The sequence below is a fragment of the Venturia canescens genome, chromosome 3 (assembly GCF_019457755.1).
Source record: "Venturia canescens isolate UGA chromosome 3, ASM1945775v1, whole genome shotgun sequence".
In the NCBI taxonomy this organism is placed as follows: domain Eukaryota; kingdom Metazoa; phylum Arthropoda; class Insecta; order Hymenoptera; family Ichneumonidae; genus Venturia; species Venturia canescens.
The window spans coordinates 10,839,808-10,857,264 of NC_057423.1; the positions used below are offsets into that span (position 1 = coordinate 10,839,808).

At 36.2% G+C, this 17,457-nt stretch overlaps 2 protein-coding genes across 2 annotated transcripts; both read left to right on the forward strand.

The window, feature by feature from the left end:
* The first annotated feature begins 558 nt into the window (after positions 1-558).
* On the forward strand, positions 559-16,780 carry LOC122407981 (uncharacterized). The gene is made up of 20 exons (XM_043414470.1): positions 559-716; positions 1,753-1,975; positions 2,158-2,184; positions 2,753-2,863; positions 2,945-3,100; positions 3,735-3,790; positions 4,190-4,508; positions 6,394-6,590; positions 6,823-7,048; positions 7,725-7,843; positions 8,055-8,154; positions 8,695-8,805; positions 8,890-9,045; positions 13,195-13,385; positions 13,473-13,695; positions 13,933-14,051; positions 14,180-14,279; positions 16,310-16,420; positions 16,483-16,638; positions 16,730-16,780. The coding sequence occupies exons 1-20, from the start codon at positions 559-561 to the stop codon at positions 16,778-16,780; spliced, it is 2,910 nt and encodes a 969-aa protein (XP_043270405.1).
* On the forward strand, positions 10,623-16,331 carry LOC122408058 (uncharacterized). The gene is made up of 7 exons (XM_043414602.1): positions 10,623-10,803; positions 12,509-12,827; positions 13,195-13,385; positions 13,473-13,695; positions 13,933-14,051; positions 14,180-14,279; positions 16,314-16,331. Exons 2-7 carry the CDS (start codon positions 12,534-12,536, stop codon positions 16,314-16,316), a joined length of 930 nt encoding a protein of 309 aa, XP_043270537.1. The 5' UTR covers positions 10,623-10,803; positions 12,509-12,533; the 3' UTR covers positions 16,317-16,331.
* Positions 16,781-17,457: the final 677 nt, after the last annotated feature.

Genomic DNA, 17,457 nt, shown 5'->3' on the forward strand with positions numbered 1-17,457 from the left:
TACATGAACTCTGTTTTCACCGATAACGTTGATAAATCCACGATTTGGGAAACGATAATTCCCATCATTGGCGTAGGCCAAATATCGATACTTTTATGGTTTGAATCGGCTCAGATGATCAATCGGTGGACATCGGACCCAGACAAGGCGATCGAGCCTGGCTCAGGGGCAGTCACTTGTTGTTTTTGCATTGTTAAGGTAATAATAATATTAATGATGATATTCGAACTCACTCAATTTCATCCGGAACGATTAGTATAGAAAATGTATTGCATGCCACGAAGAATCGCGTTCAAGATGAATTGTGCATCTCGTTCATGTGCCCACCTCTTTTGTCAAAGCAGAATGACCAACCACCATGTGCCAAAAAAAATATAGAACAAATGATGAGTTTGGTCAACAACGAAAAATCGATTATTATTATTATTATTATTATTATTATTATTATTGCACATCAAAAATCCTGTTGCACATTTTTCATAAAAGTCTACATGAGGATGTATCATTTATATGTCAAAGGGCTGGGTTATTTGGATCAATCGTGTTAGAATTCGAAAAATGCTGCGTCGTGTGGCAGTCATGTGGGAAGACTCCAATCGCCGACCAAGAATAAGAGAAGAAATCCTAAATATTGCAAAAAGTGCATACTACTGGGAAAGATGGTATATTATCACCGCCGTAGTAGCTTGTCTGGCTTATGCCGTGCGACCATACGCGTAAGATGATAATAATAAAAAACGTAAAAATATAAGTAAAGTAAAGTAAAATACTCTCTAATACGTATCTAAGTAACGATATTTTTATACGACTTCTTTCTTAGAGGTTTGCGAACAAACTAAAACTAAAACTGTAACTTCTTTTGATTTTTTCTTTTTTTAGCTTTCAATTATTTTTGAGAATGAGCTCTTCTTTTCATCATTGCATTTCGAATGCATTTCTTTTTTCATGTTCCGTCCCCACTACATATTTTTTCTTGCATTATATAATTAATATATCAATATTAAAGAATAATATATAAATATAATATGATAATAATAAAACATGAGAGTTTCTCGCAAAACAACTAACAACAAAACTAGTGAAAATGTACATTTTGTTTCAAAGCAATATTGCCTCTCAGTTTATATTTTTGAGAGCTCACGAGCTGAGTTTTATTGCGCTTTCGAATAATTTATAGTCGCTTCAACGAAATACTGATATTGATTAAGGAAAACCATTTATTATTCCGAAACACTCCGTTGTGCCTAGATGAGAAATTGAGTTGGTAGTATCGCCACCTGCGCTCCATCCTCAGTTCATTAATACGTAATAAGACAGTGCAGATTTCGAATAAATCAACATATAGGATAAAGCGGAAGTGAATCGAATAAGTGTTCGTATCGCTTACGCGATTATCGGATTTCCGTCATTACCCAAGTATTTCATCTTGATCCAAAAGCCTTTAAATTTTTTTTTTTCAATGGCTTTATATGGAATAATTACGTGGTACGTCCAGAATTATGGAATTTCGACAAAGTAATCCATTTACAATGGAATTTTTATTGTAAAATGAAAATAATTTTGATACTCAAAATTCTATGGTTCGTGAAAATGAAGCCCGTAAAAAAATAAAATTTCGAGCTTAAAATCTTGACAAAAGTAAAACATAGAACTGCATAAAAAGTTTAAGAACACGACCCGTTGAACATAAAATATCCAGTAAAGTGGAAGTGCGAAGATTATAACACTTATATATGCGATTATTCATTACAGTTTTCTCTTGCGTCATCATTTGTACGAAAAGCACCAGAATGTTTCATACGATTATTCTCTAACGGTGTATCCAGGGAAGTATTTCTGGTCAACGGATACCTTGGGCAAATACATATTGTGTATAAGTTGGGAGCAAACTATCGTTACTTTTGTCGGCTTGTACGCCATTGCTACAGATTGCCTGTGCTATCAGCTTACTGCACATGCCGGAATAGAATTTCGAGTAATTACGGAATAATTAATAACTTATCAATCGTGTTACAAAACTTCTTAGAAATCTTAACCCAAGAAAGTTTCACAGCGTTTAAACGAGTGTATTTTCGATACCTCCAAAATTTGGTCATTTAGTCACATGAGACGTCATTTTTATTCATATCCGTGATGTATGTGTTCTATGATTCGCAGGTATTGCAGCACGATCTGGAACATTTAGTGAGTTCAAATGAAGATCATATCAGCAAAGAAAACGAAAGAGTATTGATCGCTCGATTATCAACAATTGTGGAGAAACACTGCAACTTATACAGGTGGAAAAAGCTTTTGTATCGAATATAAACATTTCACATTGCAAATACCTTCATAATGAAGGGAGAACCTGTAATAAAAAACAAAACTATCGAAACAAGTATGTAAATCATGTTGATTTTCAGACACTGGGAAAAGATCAAACAAACATTCGGAGCGACAATATTTTCTATTTTATTTCTCACCGCCGCAAACACTTGTTTATGCACATTTCAAGTGCGAAAGGTATGCGTTTGGCTCTCCCTCCACGTTTCCTTTTCAAATCCTTTTTGTATTTACATAAGTATGAGAGTTATTTCAATTGGGCTATTCGTATATGGAAATGGAATGATACAAGAGTTCCTATTTAAATTTTATAAATAATAATAAGTTCGACGTTGAAGTTCTTCGATAAAAAGGGACAAATTTTCTTTTTCTGCTCCCCATAATCAGTTTGTGTTGATGACTAAAAATGAATAAAAATGTTTGTTGTTAGGAAATATCACGCAACAATTGGGGAGAGGTCTTCAGAAATCTTTTTCATGCTCTTATTTTGGGTGTTTCGAGCTTCATGCATTGCATGTATGCTGATCAAGTAGCAGAGCAGGCAAGGAATAAAACGAGATATTTTTTCTCTAGCAATTAATCAAGATTTTTTCTAACCAGTGAGTTTTTTTTCATTGAACAGTCGAGTTTAGTTGCTGAAGCAGCATACAAAAGTCAATGGATGCATCGGAGTAAAGAATTCAAGATCATGTTGAACATAATCATGATGAGAGCGCAACGGCCTCTCGATTGCACCATTTATGGCTTGATTTCACCAAATCTCACCCAAGTTACGCTGGTGAGTGCGTTTGCATCTTAATATCTGTCAAAAATAGTCATTTTGCATCAACATAAGTGAAAAACTATTTACCTCGTTTCCTTTTCGCAGATTTTCAAAGCAGCTTCGAGTTATTTCGCTCTTCTAAAATCGCTCACCTAATCAAAACGTTCATTACCGTCGGTCCAAATAATGGCATCTCTGTACTTGAGTCACTGTTACGTCAAATCTGCACGAAGCTTAAAATGCCCATAACTCGGGTCGTAAGAATCGACTGCCTAATTATCACGGAGATGTTTCATAATTATTTTTTATGGCTGAAGTTTGGTTCCGATAAGTTGACATCTTATTAGAAAACGTCACGTTTTGAGTGGACGTTATGAAATCTATAGTTATTTCATCAGTGAAAAACGTACTGCTGATCGAGTCAATGGCAATCTAAAGAGGCCTCCTCACAGAAAAGAACGTATAAACTTCGCCGAAGGACTAACTTTGAACTAATCGTTTCAATCGAATTCACAATAAAAAACTTTGCGATATATTTATCCATTAAAGTACTCTAAAATTCGAATGGTAATTCGAAGATAATGGAATTTTCCTTCCATTCGGCTATTTCGTACAAAATTATTATCCAACACTCACTTAAATTTCGAAGCTTATCAAGCGATCGGACATTCTCCTATGGTTGTATCATCACGATAATCGGAAAAGGTGAGTTTTTTCTTCTTCCAAGGAACCTCGTCTTCTCTGAGGTAAAAACGAGCATGCGCTCGTCCAGTTAACCACCGCCTATGAAGCATAGAAATATTTAATTCATAAATAATCATAGAGTAGACGGTTTCTGGTCGTTCGGAGTATAATCAACCCATCATTAGATGTACGTCCGCGCCGTTGATCCATCCTGAGAAGAATATTCGCTAGTGCATTGCTCAATTATTGACGGGAAGAAAGGAAGTGTTGGAAGGTTGCTTGATACGCGAGTTCCTGAAGTTATATTTTACCACCATTATCATCGAACTACTATGATAAACTATAGTGCAGTTCCTTCAACCTTGTATGTTCTGGAATAATAGTGATCTGAGGCCAATTGTTTTCGGGTTGAATGCATAGAATGGCAGAAACAAGGGAATTTACGAGAAACAGAGGAAATGAACGTCTACAGGAAGAGATCACGTCTTTCGAAAAATTACTTGGACGCGACGTCGGAGTTTTAAGGATTGCTGGATTGTTTTCATTGAACAGTGTTTTTAGTGGCAAAGTTGTGAAATCTACGATGTGGGAACCCATACTTTTCACCATCGGTATAATACACATTTTTTTTGTTGCTTCCTGCGAATTTGCAACGATAATTAGAGTTTGCCGTATTGATCCAAATTACGCGATAGGCAGTTTCACTGCAATGTTTTCTGGAATCCTCTGCGCTGTGAAGGTGTTGAATTTTGAATTTCTTATAGAAATAGTTTTTCAGTGTTGCGTCACTACTTCCACAGATTTCACCCTCACTGGTCTTTTTTCGTTGACACATTTCTGTTCCACATTAGAAATTGATATTTTAATACAGGGTAGAGCGGGACATAGCGAAACGGCCGAGCAAAGGGAACACCCCCTCCCCCCCCCCCCCCAAATTTAGATTGTTTTTTCTTCTAGTGTAAGATTGCAAAGTTTCGTTACTCGCCTGAGTACGTGCTTCAAAAACTTAATATTTTTTTCCTTTCATAAAAGAAAGTTGTCACGAAATCTCGAAGTGCGAGTTATTTTTGAAGCTGCTATAGACGTACTTTGATTGGTCGATGATGTGCTCGGAGTTCGTTCATGTGCGTATTTCAGATCGTAGAAAAAAGGAGGAAACAATTGCAACACATTCGATCGCAATCGTGTCAGATAAATTTATTTAGCGACATAAGAGTGAAGTGATGGAGTAATTTAGTAAGAGTGATCTTACGCAATTACTATTCGACCGTAGGTACCGTGATTTTTGCAATGAACTATTCGAAACAATAGTCCTGAGTAATATTTTTATTTAAAAAGTGTTAAAACAATTGAAGATAAGCGCGCGCTTGCGCGGTGACCCTAGTTTTATTAAAAAGAAAACAATTTTTTCGAACATTTAAAGTTTTTCTCCGTCAATGAAATTGGTCCATTTAACTCCGCTGTGTGAGCTGATTTTTTTATTTCGATAAAATTCGGTTGTTTTATAATTGAATATCAAGTTTTAAAGAGATGTCCCTAATACAATATTGGAACTTTCTACCAGAAAAAAAAACGTTCACTTTTCGAAAAGGGTGCTTCGCTTTATCCGACGGTTCGACTTTATTCCATGTTCAATCTATAATTCTATTGTAAACTCATCGAATCTAAGAGGAACCTAATTTGCATTTATTAACATGCATTATACATTTTTTGAAAAATTATTAAAGAATTCTTCACTTAGATATAAGAGGTTGAAACTTTGTCCCCCTTTTTATAAAGTAAGATTGTGACGCGTGAATTAGCTGTTCATTGTCATCGCTTTTCCGCGATTCCGATCGGTTCTTGAAACACGAGCATTGTGGGGCTAAATCAAAATGACAGCTTGGAATTCGAACCATCTTTGACATTTTGTTCATAGCGTTTTGCTCGACTCGATTTCTCCAAAATTCTTCGAATTGGACATTCTTTCAATAGTTACTCAATAGTTATTAATGAGTTGAATTATTAATCCTGGTAAAAATAAATAAAAAATTACGCTGTGCAAGAAGATGACGTGCGCGGAGCGCGCGTCTGTGACTCGCCTAATAATACATAAAAATAAGGGTAGGTAGTGATGGTATATACGTAGACCAAAAACTTAAACCGTTTTTATAGCCATTTGCTCCGGAAATTTTAACGTATTGCTGATTCACGATTCCCTATTTTCTGCCGGTAAAACTGTTGAGCATAGAGAGAAATTCGGTAAATTGTGAATAATAAAACCTTCAAATAAATATATTCGATGCGTTTATTTATTCAAAAGTGACAGATCGTAGATGAATCGGTCGGTTGTTCAATGTACCCTTTACATTTGTAATTCTGACTGATTGTGAGACTCTTCTATGAATCGATTGAATTTGATACTGAATGACTTTACTTTCTGCACCTCAATTTACAAAAAAAAAAAATAGGTGAATCTGAAAACGGATTTTTTTTACAATTCTCAACTACTTTGATAATTTTGAGGAGCATAAATTGACTATCCGCAAGCATTTCATTGTTTAAGAATAAATTCATAGTTTTATAAATTTAAGGAACGAACGTCTTAACAAACTTCATACGATTCATTTGTCTGCTGTTATAAGGGTCTAAGGATATGGTTTTGGCGTGAAGAATTTCGTAAATTATTACGGCTATTGGCCATAATGTGGAACGAATCGAGTGATCGAGTCCAAATCAATCGAGAAAATGAAAAAACCGCAACCAACGTGTCTTGTGTGAGCAAACGGTATATCTTGATGGTGTTTGTACTCTGCTCAAGCTACGCTTTGCGTCCGTACATGTGAGAGAATAATATACAAATATTGCTAAAAAAGTTTATTGTTTTTAAGTCATAATAAATTATGATATCGAATGATTTTTCCATCACCGATCAAATTTTGTGCGAATTAAATAAGAAAATGTTTTTTCTCAAGTCATTCTTTACGAGTCAAACAAATGTGCATCAATTACCTCAATAAAAAACGTATATTTTGAAGTGATGCAAAATAATAAAATGTTGTTTTAATGTTTAGACTACTCCTGCACTATCATTGGTACGAAAAACTATCGAATACATCGTATGATTACTCCGTTACGATATATCCGACAACGTATCCTCTATATACAACTGATACAATGAGCAAGTATATTATTTGTGTATCTTGGGAACAATTTGTCATAGTTTTCGTCGCACTTTATTGGATGGGTTCCGACATCATGTTCGCCCAGATTACCACGCATACGGCAATCCAATTTCGAGTAAATGCGAGTTATGGAATTTGCTTAACTAAGTACCAGAAAATTTTTTTTTACGAACTAAAATATGGACTGGCTCGTAACAATGATTCGAGTATCTTAACCCCTTTGTCGGCATTGATGCTGACAACTGAATTGAGGATTTTTCAGTGTTCCAAATCGCGGATGACGCCATCAATGCCGTCATCGATCGTTTCAAGATTGACTTGATGGATTTTTACCAAAATTGCTATAGCGGAGTTTTTGAGGTTGCTGATTACGAATCTGCGCGCTTCACAAGAGCGGCTTGATCTCTTTTGACGATTTAAATATCGCCGCCGAGGTCAACAATCGGGCGGACCATATCAGGTGTTATCATAAAATGTATATCATGAAATGTAGTTCGTTTTTATTTTTTATTGTGTTTTATAACATATTTGTTTTCTTTTAACATTTCCAATTTTTAAAAATATATTTCAGATTCGAATCAGCGACCCCGAAAACTCCCGAGCACTAAGTTCCATCCGATCCAAATTAGTTTTTGTATTTTGGTCCACTATTTTGAAAATCCGAAAACTTTTCATCTGCATTTTGGGCACTTGGTGTTAAAAATGTCTTGCCGACGAAGAGGTTAATAATTACATTTTTATATATGGCATTGATTTTTCTTGTAATTAATAAGTTTATGGCTTTTTGACAGGTATTACGTCACGATTTAAAGTACATAACGAAAACGCTAGACAGTAAAAACACGAAGATCGAAGAAGTACTGGTCAATCGATTATCGAACATTGCAAGACGACATCACGACCTCTACAGGTAAAAATATATGATTTTTGTCTTTTCTCCTGCCTTAAAACAAATATTTCTGCAATTAAAAAAATAACTCTATTAAAAATCTTCATTAACTCAGTTTCTGCTTTCGCTACTATATTAACTGCATAAAAATGAATGTTATTATTTACTCTCCCAAAAAATTTCGTCTGGACAGGAGACGATAAACATACAGATGATATTTAATGTATTGCAGGCACTGCGAAATGATTGAGCGAATTTATAATCCAATAACTTTTTTAACAATGTTACTCACCGCAGTCAACATGTGCTTCTGCGTGTTTCGCTTGGAAAAGGTGTGAATGTAATAAAGGAAAATTCATTTTTTTCCAATGAGGTGCATGTGACTGAAAAATTTCATCACAGTATTCAAAAATATTAATTAACCACGAACACTTTTGTTGAGTGGCTTCGGTGGTTCTCCGCATTAAGCAGCGTCGATTCACATTTCGAAAACTATAGAACAAAATATTTGAGATCACAGTGTGTTTTCGTTTTTTGCAAAAGTTCAATCATACTCTAACTCTTTACTTTCGTCTCGATAGTAGTAGCAGTAGCACGTGAAGAAGAAATATTGCTGCAGACAGTGCTTCAAAGACTCAGCTTTTCAATTGGTAAAAAAATTAACGAAAAAAATCGAAACGAAAATAGTAAAGCGTGATAACATTAATTTCTCAATCACATGCCTCTCTTCGTAGTAGGGACTTGATCCAAATTTTCGTGAATTTTGATTAAACGATAAAAATTCAAAAATATCTGAAAATAAGCCTTATGTTGAAACACTGAAAAAAATTCAATCCTAAATACCAAGTGCTAAAATTTGTTTGTTCTTCAAGGAAGTATCGTTGAAAAATTGGGATGAAGTTATCAAATATTTATTTCACGCCGTTACTTTGATTGTCCAAGCTATTATATATTGTGGCTATGCCGATAAATTAACCTATCAGGTAAGAATCCAACCAAAAAGGAATTCAAGTTTCATTACCTTTATCGCGTACACAACTTTCCGATTTAATGTTTCATATTTACAGACGGGTCTGATTGCTGACGCGGCTTACGATTGTCAGTGGATAGAACGTAGTAAAGACTTCAAAATTCTCTTACACATAATAATGATGAGATCTCAAAAAAACTTTAGATGCACTGCGTATGGATTTTTCTCCGTGAATCTCAATCAGATTACCGTGGTTAGTGATCATGGATTGAATTCTTCCGACAGAATATACAATTCTGATAGAATATTGTGAAATAAGTTTAGACAACTCGGTTATTAATTCGTAAATTCAGATAGCTTTATTTTCACGTCTAACACATACAAAACGTTGTGAAAGGAAAATCAACGGAAAAAGACAAAACGAGAACGATCAATAGCGCTTGGATGCGCTCAATTTGTCATTGCAAAACAATATATATAAATGTACTGGACAAGACACGTAGAAGTGAACGTCTTCTATTTCTAACAAATTCTATTTCGGACTGCATACGATAAAACTTGGTTGTAATCGTATTTTTTCAAGGGTGTTTACATATCATTTACTTCAATTTTTTTCAGATCGCGAATACAGCAGCAAGTTACTTTGCACTTTTAAAAACAGTTGCTTAATAAAAGCAGATGTACTTCAGGGGATATGTGCAATGTAAAATGCATGTGAATTAAAGAAGATTGAAAAACGTTTTTATGAATTGGTCATTGTCAGAAAATTTCACAATCTCAAAGACAATTTCGAAATGATAATATGAAACAGTTTTGACTTAATGGCCGTTCGAGTTTCGAATAAACTGTTAATTGAAACCACCATTGTTTTTTAAAACCATGAGTACGAATATGGTCAAAAAAATCTCTTTTGGTGACATATGCTTGCTGATGTATTATGGAAAACCTTCAATTTATAAGTACTTTTTCTATTCGAAATGACAATCCCAATCCAATTCCATTTAGAATTTCACGCCCATGACATCTCCCGAATAAATCTATTTAATAACTTATGAGTCACTCATTGACGGCCAATGAAGCTTATCTGTGATACGTTGACATTAACTCGCTGCTAGGTGCCCACGGTAACTGGTGTCGCTCGAGTATTGCTTCACTTTTGTGTCGCTGATCTCAGCCCTGTTTGTGAGATCGAATTTCGAAAAACCTCCCGAAACAATTTGTCTTGAATTCTGTAGTTATCACTGTGCATAATACGTTTTTTAATCCGCGGAATTTCCGAAAGCTCCTACTTGGACATAACTCTATGCCTTGATACAAGGCGTAGCACTAAGAAAAAGCTTCTTTTGTTGCATGAAACTTTGTTGATGACACCCGTGTAATGTCGAATGGGAGATATGCAATGTATACCCTTTATTCTTCTATACTTGTTCACGAAAAGTTCTCTAGAAGGGTACATTGGCATAACAAGCGGTATTGAAAAAACGACGGTGCGAGCCGGAAGGGGGGGGGGGAGGTAAAAGCGCATACCGAAACTCCTGTAAAACAAGTTTCTCGTTATAACCCATTATTACCTCTTTTACGACAAACTTTCGTTCACATCGAATGCACCTGAGATGCGACCCATAATTTATGGCGCTATTCTTGTATGTGAAGGGCAGCCCTAGTACTGATAAAGGTTCACTTATGGACAATAATGCATCATAAATGTTTCTCGGTACAATGTAAGGGAGACAAAGTTTATACCCATAATTTACTTCTTACTCGGTTTTTCGTGGCTCCGTGACGACCAAGATCAAAACTATTCTCTTCAAAGTTGAACATGTGATGCTAACACTAACGCAATCGTGACCCCTAGTTGATCTCAAAAACAGACAATGTAATTCTCGACAAAGCAAAATTTACGAATTCAGGAGGGTTCTCAGTCACACACTGGATTTAGTCGTGAAAGCATAATAAATTTGCTTGGAAATTTCTGTGACATAATTAGTTCCTCATTTTTGTGATGGTTCAGGTAGGTTGTAGTATAAAAAACATATCCGCGTATGTAAAAGCGTGACAGGGCGCGTGCTTAATTGAGTGCTTAGGTTTTGACTGATTCATTAAGTTGTTGGTAACTTTTTCAATTCATTCAGTTATTTTTCTGTCAGAATGAATTTAGAAAAATGAGACATCGGTTTTTGAAATTTTTCCAAGCGGAGTTTTATAAGTCTTACAGGATTGTAACGCTTTTGAAAAGTTCATTTGAATTTTTTTCACGCTTTAAAATAATTTTCATTAAAAGGTTTAAGATTTTTTTTTACAATACGTGTGATATAATGTGGAAACGGGCGGATCATCAATTCAATTATCCGCGTTCTTTTTCCCAGAGAGATTTTGAAGGTTTTTACTTTGATACAATTGTGATAGAAATAAAGATGAAAATGGAACGGTTCGAGTCCTATAAGTACGGGTGGGGTTCCGCTGGCTCTGGAGCGCTTCATCCGCAATCCTCTAGTCTGTTTTTTCCACACCAGAAATCGTGCTAAAGGATAAGGCTGTCCCTGTTCACTTGCAATAAAGTTACAATGTGTCAGGTCCCGCGTTTAGATCGATTTATTCAATTCAATTTCATTATTTTCTGACGCGAGGATAATTCTACGCGTCAGATAACGCGAGACATGACGTCGCTTCACCCCAACACTAATATATCGTTCTCATTAAAAGTGTTGGAATGCCCTTGATTTGTTCTCTACGTGATTCCTCGTGCCATCGCGAGTGGAAGAAACCCCTCGGAATCTGCCGATTCGGCATTGCCTGATCGCGGCTTCCGAGGTGGCTCGTTGAATCCCCTGGTAACGACTGAAATGCTGATATGCACTGAAAACCCCGTCACAGCGATCGCTTTCGAACTCTAGTCGCCGTGGTGAGGATTTTTGTACATTAGTTCCGATTGATCCTCAACGGACAACCGGTCGTCCCTCGAGCTAATTTCGTAGCAGTAGTGCTCGCGATGGTATTGTAAACCCCTGCAAACACAGGGCAGACTGTGCTCCGTTAACGCGTATGATTGAGCAGCACCAGCCCCTGACTCAAGGACGTACCAACACGAACAGAGAAAGCCCTTCGTCTGTTCACTTTTATTCTTATCTTTTCTTTCCGTTATCAAAATTGTTATTGTGGTGTGAGCGTGTGGACCCGCGTACCCCCGTGTAAACGCGGATCATTGCCGAAGAGTGAATCAAGCGGGGGAACTGTCCCCGCAAATCAACGCATGTAACTGGGTTGTAGCTTTCTTTAAACTTTTTCTTTCAATTTATCTTTTTTTTATTCTCCAATAAATTTAGTGGTTGTATCTCTTCTGGTTTATACTTTGCTGACTATTAATCATTTGAGCGATCCTTTCCAATCAATCCGGGGCTCGTACGGGACCAAAGCAGACAAATTTCATTGAACCTGTTCCCATGCTTTATTAGATTTTAACAAATATTGAATAAACGACGAATTCATTTACAAAATAGGTCGTTATAACCAGCATTTTCCGCTAACAACAATCAGACGTTCAACTTCCAATGAATTATTTGTTGTCTCTACTGTCATTTTTTCAAAACTCAAAAAACTTAAGCACAACGGTTCCTGATAAATAACAGTGGTGAAATTATTTTGTTCTTTCAATCGCGCAGAATATAACCAACACTCGCATACGATTTGTGATTTGTTCATGTTTAAAAACGTTCTAGATAAAACTGGTCGCACGTCAAAACTATGGAAGAAATAGTGTTCAATAATGATGTAAAAATCACATCATTCGAGACATTGCTTAAACGCGATGTTACAGTATTGCAAATAGTAGGACTGCATTCACTCGCTGATGTATTTACGGCTGAAAGGATGAAGCCTAAAATTTGGGAATCAATAACCTTCGAAATTGGGTTGGTTAATCTGGGTGCAGTCGTACTATTTGAGACTTGTAAGGTGTTTGATGTATGGGGTCGAGATCCGGAGTATATCGTCGGTGCCTTATCTGCTATTGTCTCCGGAACAGTTTGTCTTCTTAAGGTATAAATTCTAGAAAAAACTTTGGAAATGCTATTCATCAATCACTCCGAAGGACATTTTACTTATTCACAATATTTTCTTCATATTACCTGTCACTGTATCATCACAAGGAATCTCTTGTCACTATGGCGGTAGGGAATCGACAGTTCAGTTGAGTCTTCACCCCTAAGTCTCCTTTAACCTTAATTCAATTTGGCAGTTACGAGAGAAAGTTTATTTCATGAGAATAAAAGGAACTAAAATTGCACAAGGTTACTTTATGATGTATCACGAGATTTGGGCATAGTCCGCTTGTAACAAATTTGAAAGGCACCGAAAAACAATCTAAAGGAGAGCTGGGCGAAAATATTTTTTTATTCGGTACAAGGGTGGTCGGCTGTGGTTTTGGCGAGAAGAACTCCGTAATCTCTTACGCTTTTTGGCCGTATTGTGGAACAAAGAAAATACAAGAGACAGCATTGAAAATATAAAAATGGCGGAAGCGACGTGTTTAGTGACTAAGATACACATCATGATGGTGACAATACTTTGCCTAAGTTACGCCTTACGACCGTATATGTAAGAAATGAAACAAACATTTTCCGACACAATTTTGTTATCACGTTTTTTCTGAAATCCAAAATATTAATTTTATTATTTTTTCAGACTCCTGTTAACATATCAAATGTATGAAAAGAATCTGAATGAATCGTACGATTATACAGTTACGGTATACACGGCACTGTATCCTTGGTCAACTGGAACCACAATTAAATACATGTTATGCGTCACATGGGAACAATTTGTGCTTTGTGTCGTCGCACTTTATTGGATGGCTGCTGACATCATTTTCGCCCAGCTCACTACACATATGGCAATACAATTCCGTGTAAATGATTTTATTATTTTATGGATATGCCAAAACGAAAAAAGAAGCTTCCTATTTTCAAGTCAAATTGCTCAGCTTGTCATTCTAACCATTTTTTTTCACTTGCCATGGCAAAATCGGTACACACTTGATTTTGCTATGAAAAATTTTGAACTTGTGAGAATAATTGAGGATTCTTAGTCCATGAAATATGATTGATAGGAACACTGTAAATTTTTAACTTCATCAATTTGCTAGGTTCTTTGGAACGATTTGGAACATATCACCATCTCTGACAACGGCCAAAAGGAAACAAATGAGATTAAACTGAGGCATCAGTTATCCGCGATTGCCAAACGACATTGCGATTTGTACACGTTAGAACCACCTTTCATAAGAATATTATTGATCATTTTGACTACATTCACCGGCCAAAAAATCACTAAAGCATGTCAAAAAAATTTCTAACTCTCATTCCAACAATTCCAAATTTGCTTTGTTATAGCCATTGCGAAATGATCGAGCGCATTTTCAATCCGATCGTTTTCCTTACGTTATCATTCACCGCTGCTCATATGTGTCTTTGCGCATTTCATCTCCAGAAGGTATGTTAACTTGTTAACTATGTTAATATATGTTTAGGTTCAGCGTTCATCTAATATTCAATTAATGAATTTCATTTATCAAAACCATGATATCGTTCTCGTTTATGACAACATTTACACGACGCTCTTATTCCGGTTTAGTTATATCAATATAGATACACAAAATACTATAAATATATACAATTATACCCGTCTGAATGTGCAAAACTGAAATAAAAGCACCGTGTAAATGTAGTCAATGATTTTATTCGTTTTGATGTATTGGCAAAAGCACAATTTAATTTCGCGTGGCTATTAATGTATAGCCAATCTGTAGTAATAGTGAGGTTGGTACACGGCTTCGGCGATCTTCTTAAGGTTGTGTGGGGTCTAGCCGCCGGGGGTGAAGCAAGAGGGGGGCGCCCTATGCTTATACATGGGGCCGACTAATTGTTACCAACTATATCACTATGAAATAATCGCCATAATTAATATATGGTTTTGGACAGTTTTTTTTCACGTTTAATCATAAAAAAATGCATTTTTAACAAATTGACGATCTCAGGAAATATTCTTATTAATTTAGAAAATTATTTTCGATAATTTTTTATACCTCAATTTGCGACATACGAATTAGCAACGGCGCAAATCACGTTATGCGATAGCGATCAGATTGGCGACAGTGTCGCCGAACTTTAGAGTACGCATCCTATACATAACCTCAAAATCACCAAAACTTTCAAAACCAACATCAACATATTTATCAACGGAAACCCTTGTACAGGGTTACCGATTGTGAGTATGGGTAAAGTAGGGAGTGTCCGTGCCATCTACGCTGTTGCCGTGTTCCATGACGTAATATTTTGCGTACTCGATTTTACAGCGAATTCTCGATTAAAAACTTGAATAACTCTAAAACGGTGCTGTAAATTCTAATTTCGGAAATGCTACACGATAATCTGATATTTCATCAAACCGTACCAATTTTTATAGCTCTGTGGTAGCATTTTTTTAGGAAGTATATCTAAAAAACTGAAAAATGGTCGGAATGCTCCCATATAAGCGACATGTAAAACGCGCATTAAACACTTTCCGAATTTTTTTCTCAAGAACGGTACTGTGAATCGCCTTCAAATTGCACAGAGCGTTCAGCGAAGGGGTCATGAACACAGAAAAAAATTCAGCTTGGTGGTAGCATTTTGAGCTGGCCCCATAACAACCTTAATCAGTGCTAAGCTGCTTCAGACGGCACCGGTACACGAATAAAAACTTCGCCGTATACCGCCTCCCGCATTCCTGAGAGATAGAAAGGTTTTTTGAGTTTCTAATGGTCTCACTAACCGGAATTTAAGTAAAAATATAGCCACTTCAATATTGGCAAGATTTTTCACCTTATCAATGACCATCGGACGAATACAGTACAGTAGTGCATCGGGAAAGAGTGGCTGTGGGTTTGAAACAATGGGATGGACTTGTTGAGACTCGCGACGGTATACGTAGAAACAATGAAAATCCGAATAGACTCTAACCAAAAAAATATTTACTCGAAAGTGATTTCAAGGCAGCAGAAAAATCACTTGACTGAGATTTGGCCCACCTCCAAGCTTCAAAATTCTTTTTTCTTCTGATTCTCCGTATAATCATTTTTACGAAATAACAATCTCTTAAAATTCGCAGAATTGCTAGAGCTTTTTACTCCTTCAATGTTTTTTGACTAACATAAATAGTCTAAATATGAGGGTCTTGATTTGAATTTCTGCCAACCGCTTTGAACTCAAAATCCTGAGACAAATAGTCAGACTGGCATGCATACATCGTCAATTTGGAAAGCCCATATTTGGTAGTAACTCTCGACGAGTAATACGCATAATCGAATGATCAACAGACTCGGTAGAGTCTCAGAACAATTACTTTGACAGCTCTGTCGTCTGCTGGCCCGTGACTCGACGAGACTGTATTTTCTCTGTAAAAAACGATTCGCTGTGGTAGGGGAAAATCGGTATACAATTGAGTTAATTTATTACACTTTATACATAATTTGTTCTTGGAAGCAAGTAATGTATGGAAACTGGGAAGAAGTTGCCAAGAGTCTATTCCACACCGTCACCGTCATAATACAAGGATTTATATACTGTGGCTACTCCAACAAATTATCTCTGCAGGTAAAATAATAATTGTATTGGCAATAAACATAAAGTTTTCATCTTATCATTTGTATTTGCAGTCAAGTAGAATGGCGGAAGCTGCTTATAACTGTCCATGGATAGACCGTGAAAAAGAATTCAAGATTATGTTGGGCGTTATTATGATGAGATCGCAAAAGCCATTCATTTGCACGGCTTACGGATTTTTTGATCTGAACCTTATGCAGATGGCCGCGGTTAGCAACAATTTTTTATGTTTTACCTTTTATTTTTATCTGAACATATTTTGCATCACGGAATATATCCAACTTCGTTGATTTTATACAGATTTTCAAAGGAGCTGGGAGCTATTTCGCACTTCTACAGTCAGTCACGTGAACCACGTGATTATTCCTTTAAAAAGTTCAAAAAATATATATTATTATGCAGCAAAACGTACATATCTTCGTCGTTCAAATCCTCCCATTTGCTCCGTTGTTTTTTTTTTTTTTTTTTTTTTTTTTTTTATTGAACATTACAGTATGAAAATCGAACGAAACCGAATAGTACATTCGGATCTTCGACGGCCGGCTTTCTGCAAAAGAATTAACTGCGTGTAGTAATGTGAAATCCCAAAACCAAAGACCTTAGTGATTTTTTATTTCCACTCGCAGAATTCGTGGTAGAATAAGAAGATTGGCGTTACAGCGAAATGCAATGATCGAGAATGATTACTCGGAAACTGTAACAAGCATCGAGAACCGTAAAAAACTTGGCGAGAAAGAATTTCCATTCTGTTCGCACCCGAATTTCAAACTGTAGCCGTCACGTTGGACAGTGGCGGCCAGTAACATAGTGCTTTACACAAACAGTATGCATGGCCGATGCCCATCCACTACCGGCCGAAAATATGGGGACGCTAGTTGAAATTTCTTGACGCACTAAAAGTTAAATTGCTCAATCAAAAGAAGCGATATCGAAATTTTGCAAACGACATTTTGAAGGAGACACATGGAGCTTTACTTTGCGTCTTTATAATACATTTTTCAATTTTTTTTCGGTCCGGTAAACGAACT

Coding starts and splice junctions, on each gene's coding strand:
- LOC122407981 (XM_043414470.1), top strand. CDS start 559: ATGCTGCGTCGTGTGGCAGTCATGTGGGAAGACTCCAATCGCCGACCA. Junction 3,101..3,734: donor ATCTCACCCAAGTTACGCTG/GTGAGTGCGTTT, acceptor TAAATTTCGAAG/CTTATCAAGCGATCGGACAT. Junction 16,421..16,482: donor CCAACAAATTATCTCTGCAG/GTAAAATAATAA, acceptor TTGTATTTGCAG/TCAAGTAGAATGGCGGAAGC.
- LOC122408058 (XM_043414602.1), top strand. CDS start 12,534: ATGGAAGAAATAGTGTTCAATAATGATGTAAAAATCACATCATTCGAG. Junction 13,696..13,932: donor ATATGGCAATACAATTCCGT/GTAAATGATTTT, acceptor TCAATTTGCTAG/GTTCTTTGGAACGATTTGGA. Junction 14,052..14,179: donor CGACATTGCGATTTGTACAC/GTTAGAACCACC, acceptor GCTTTGTTATAG/CCATTGCGAAATGATCGAGC.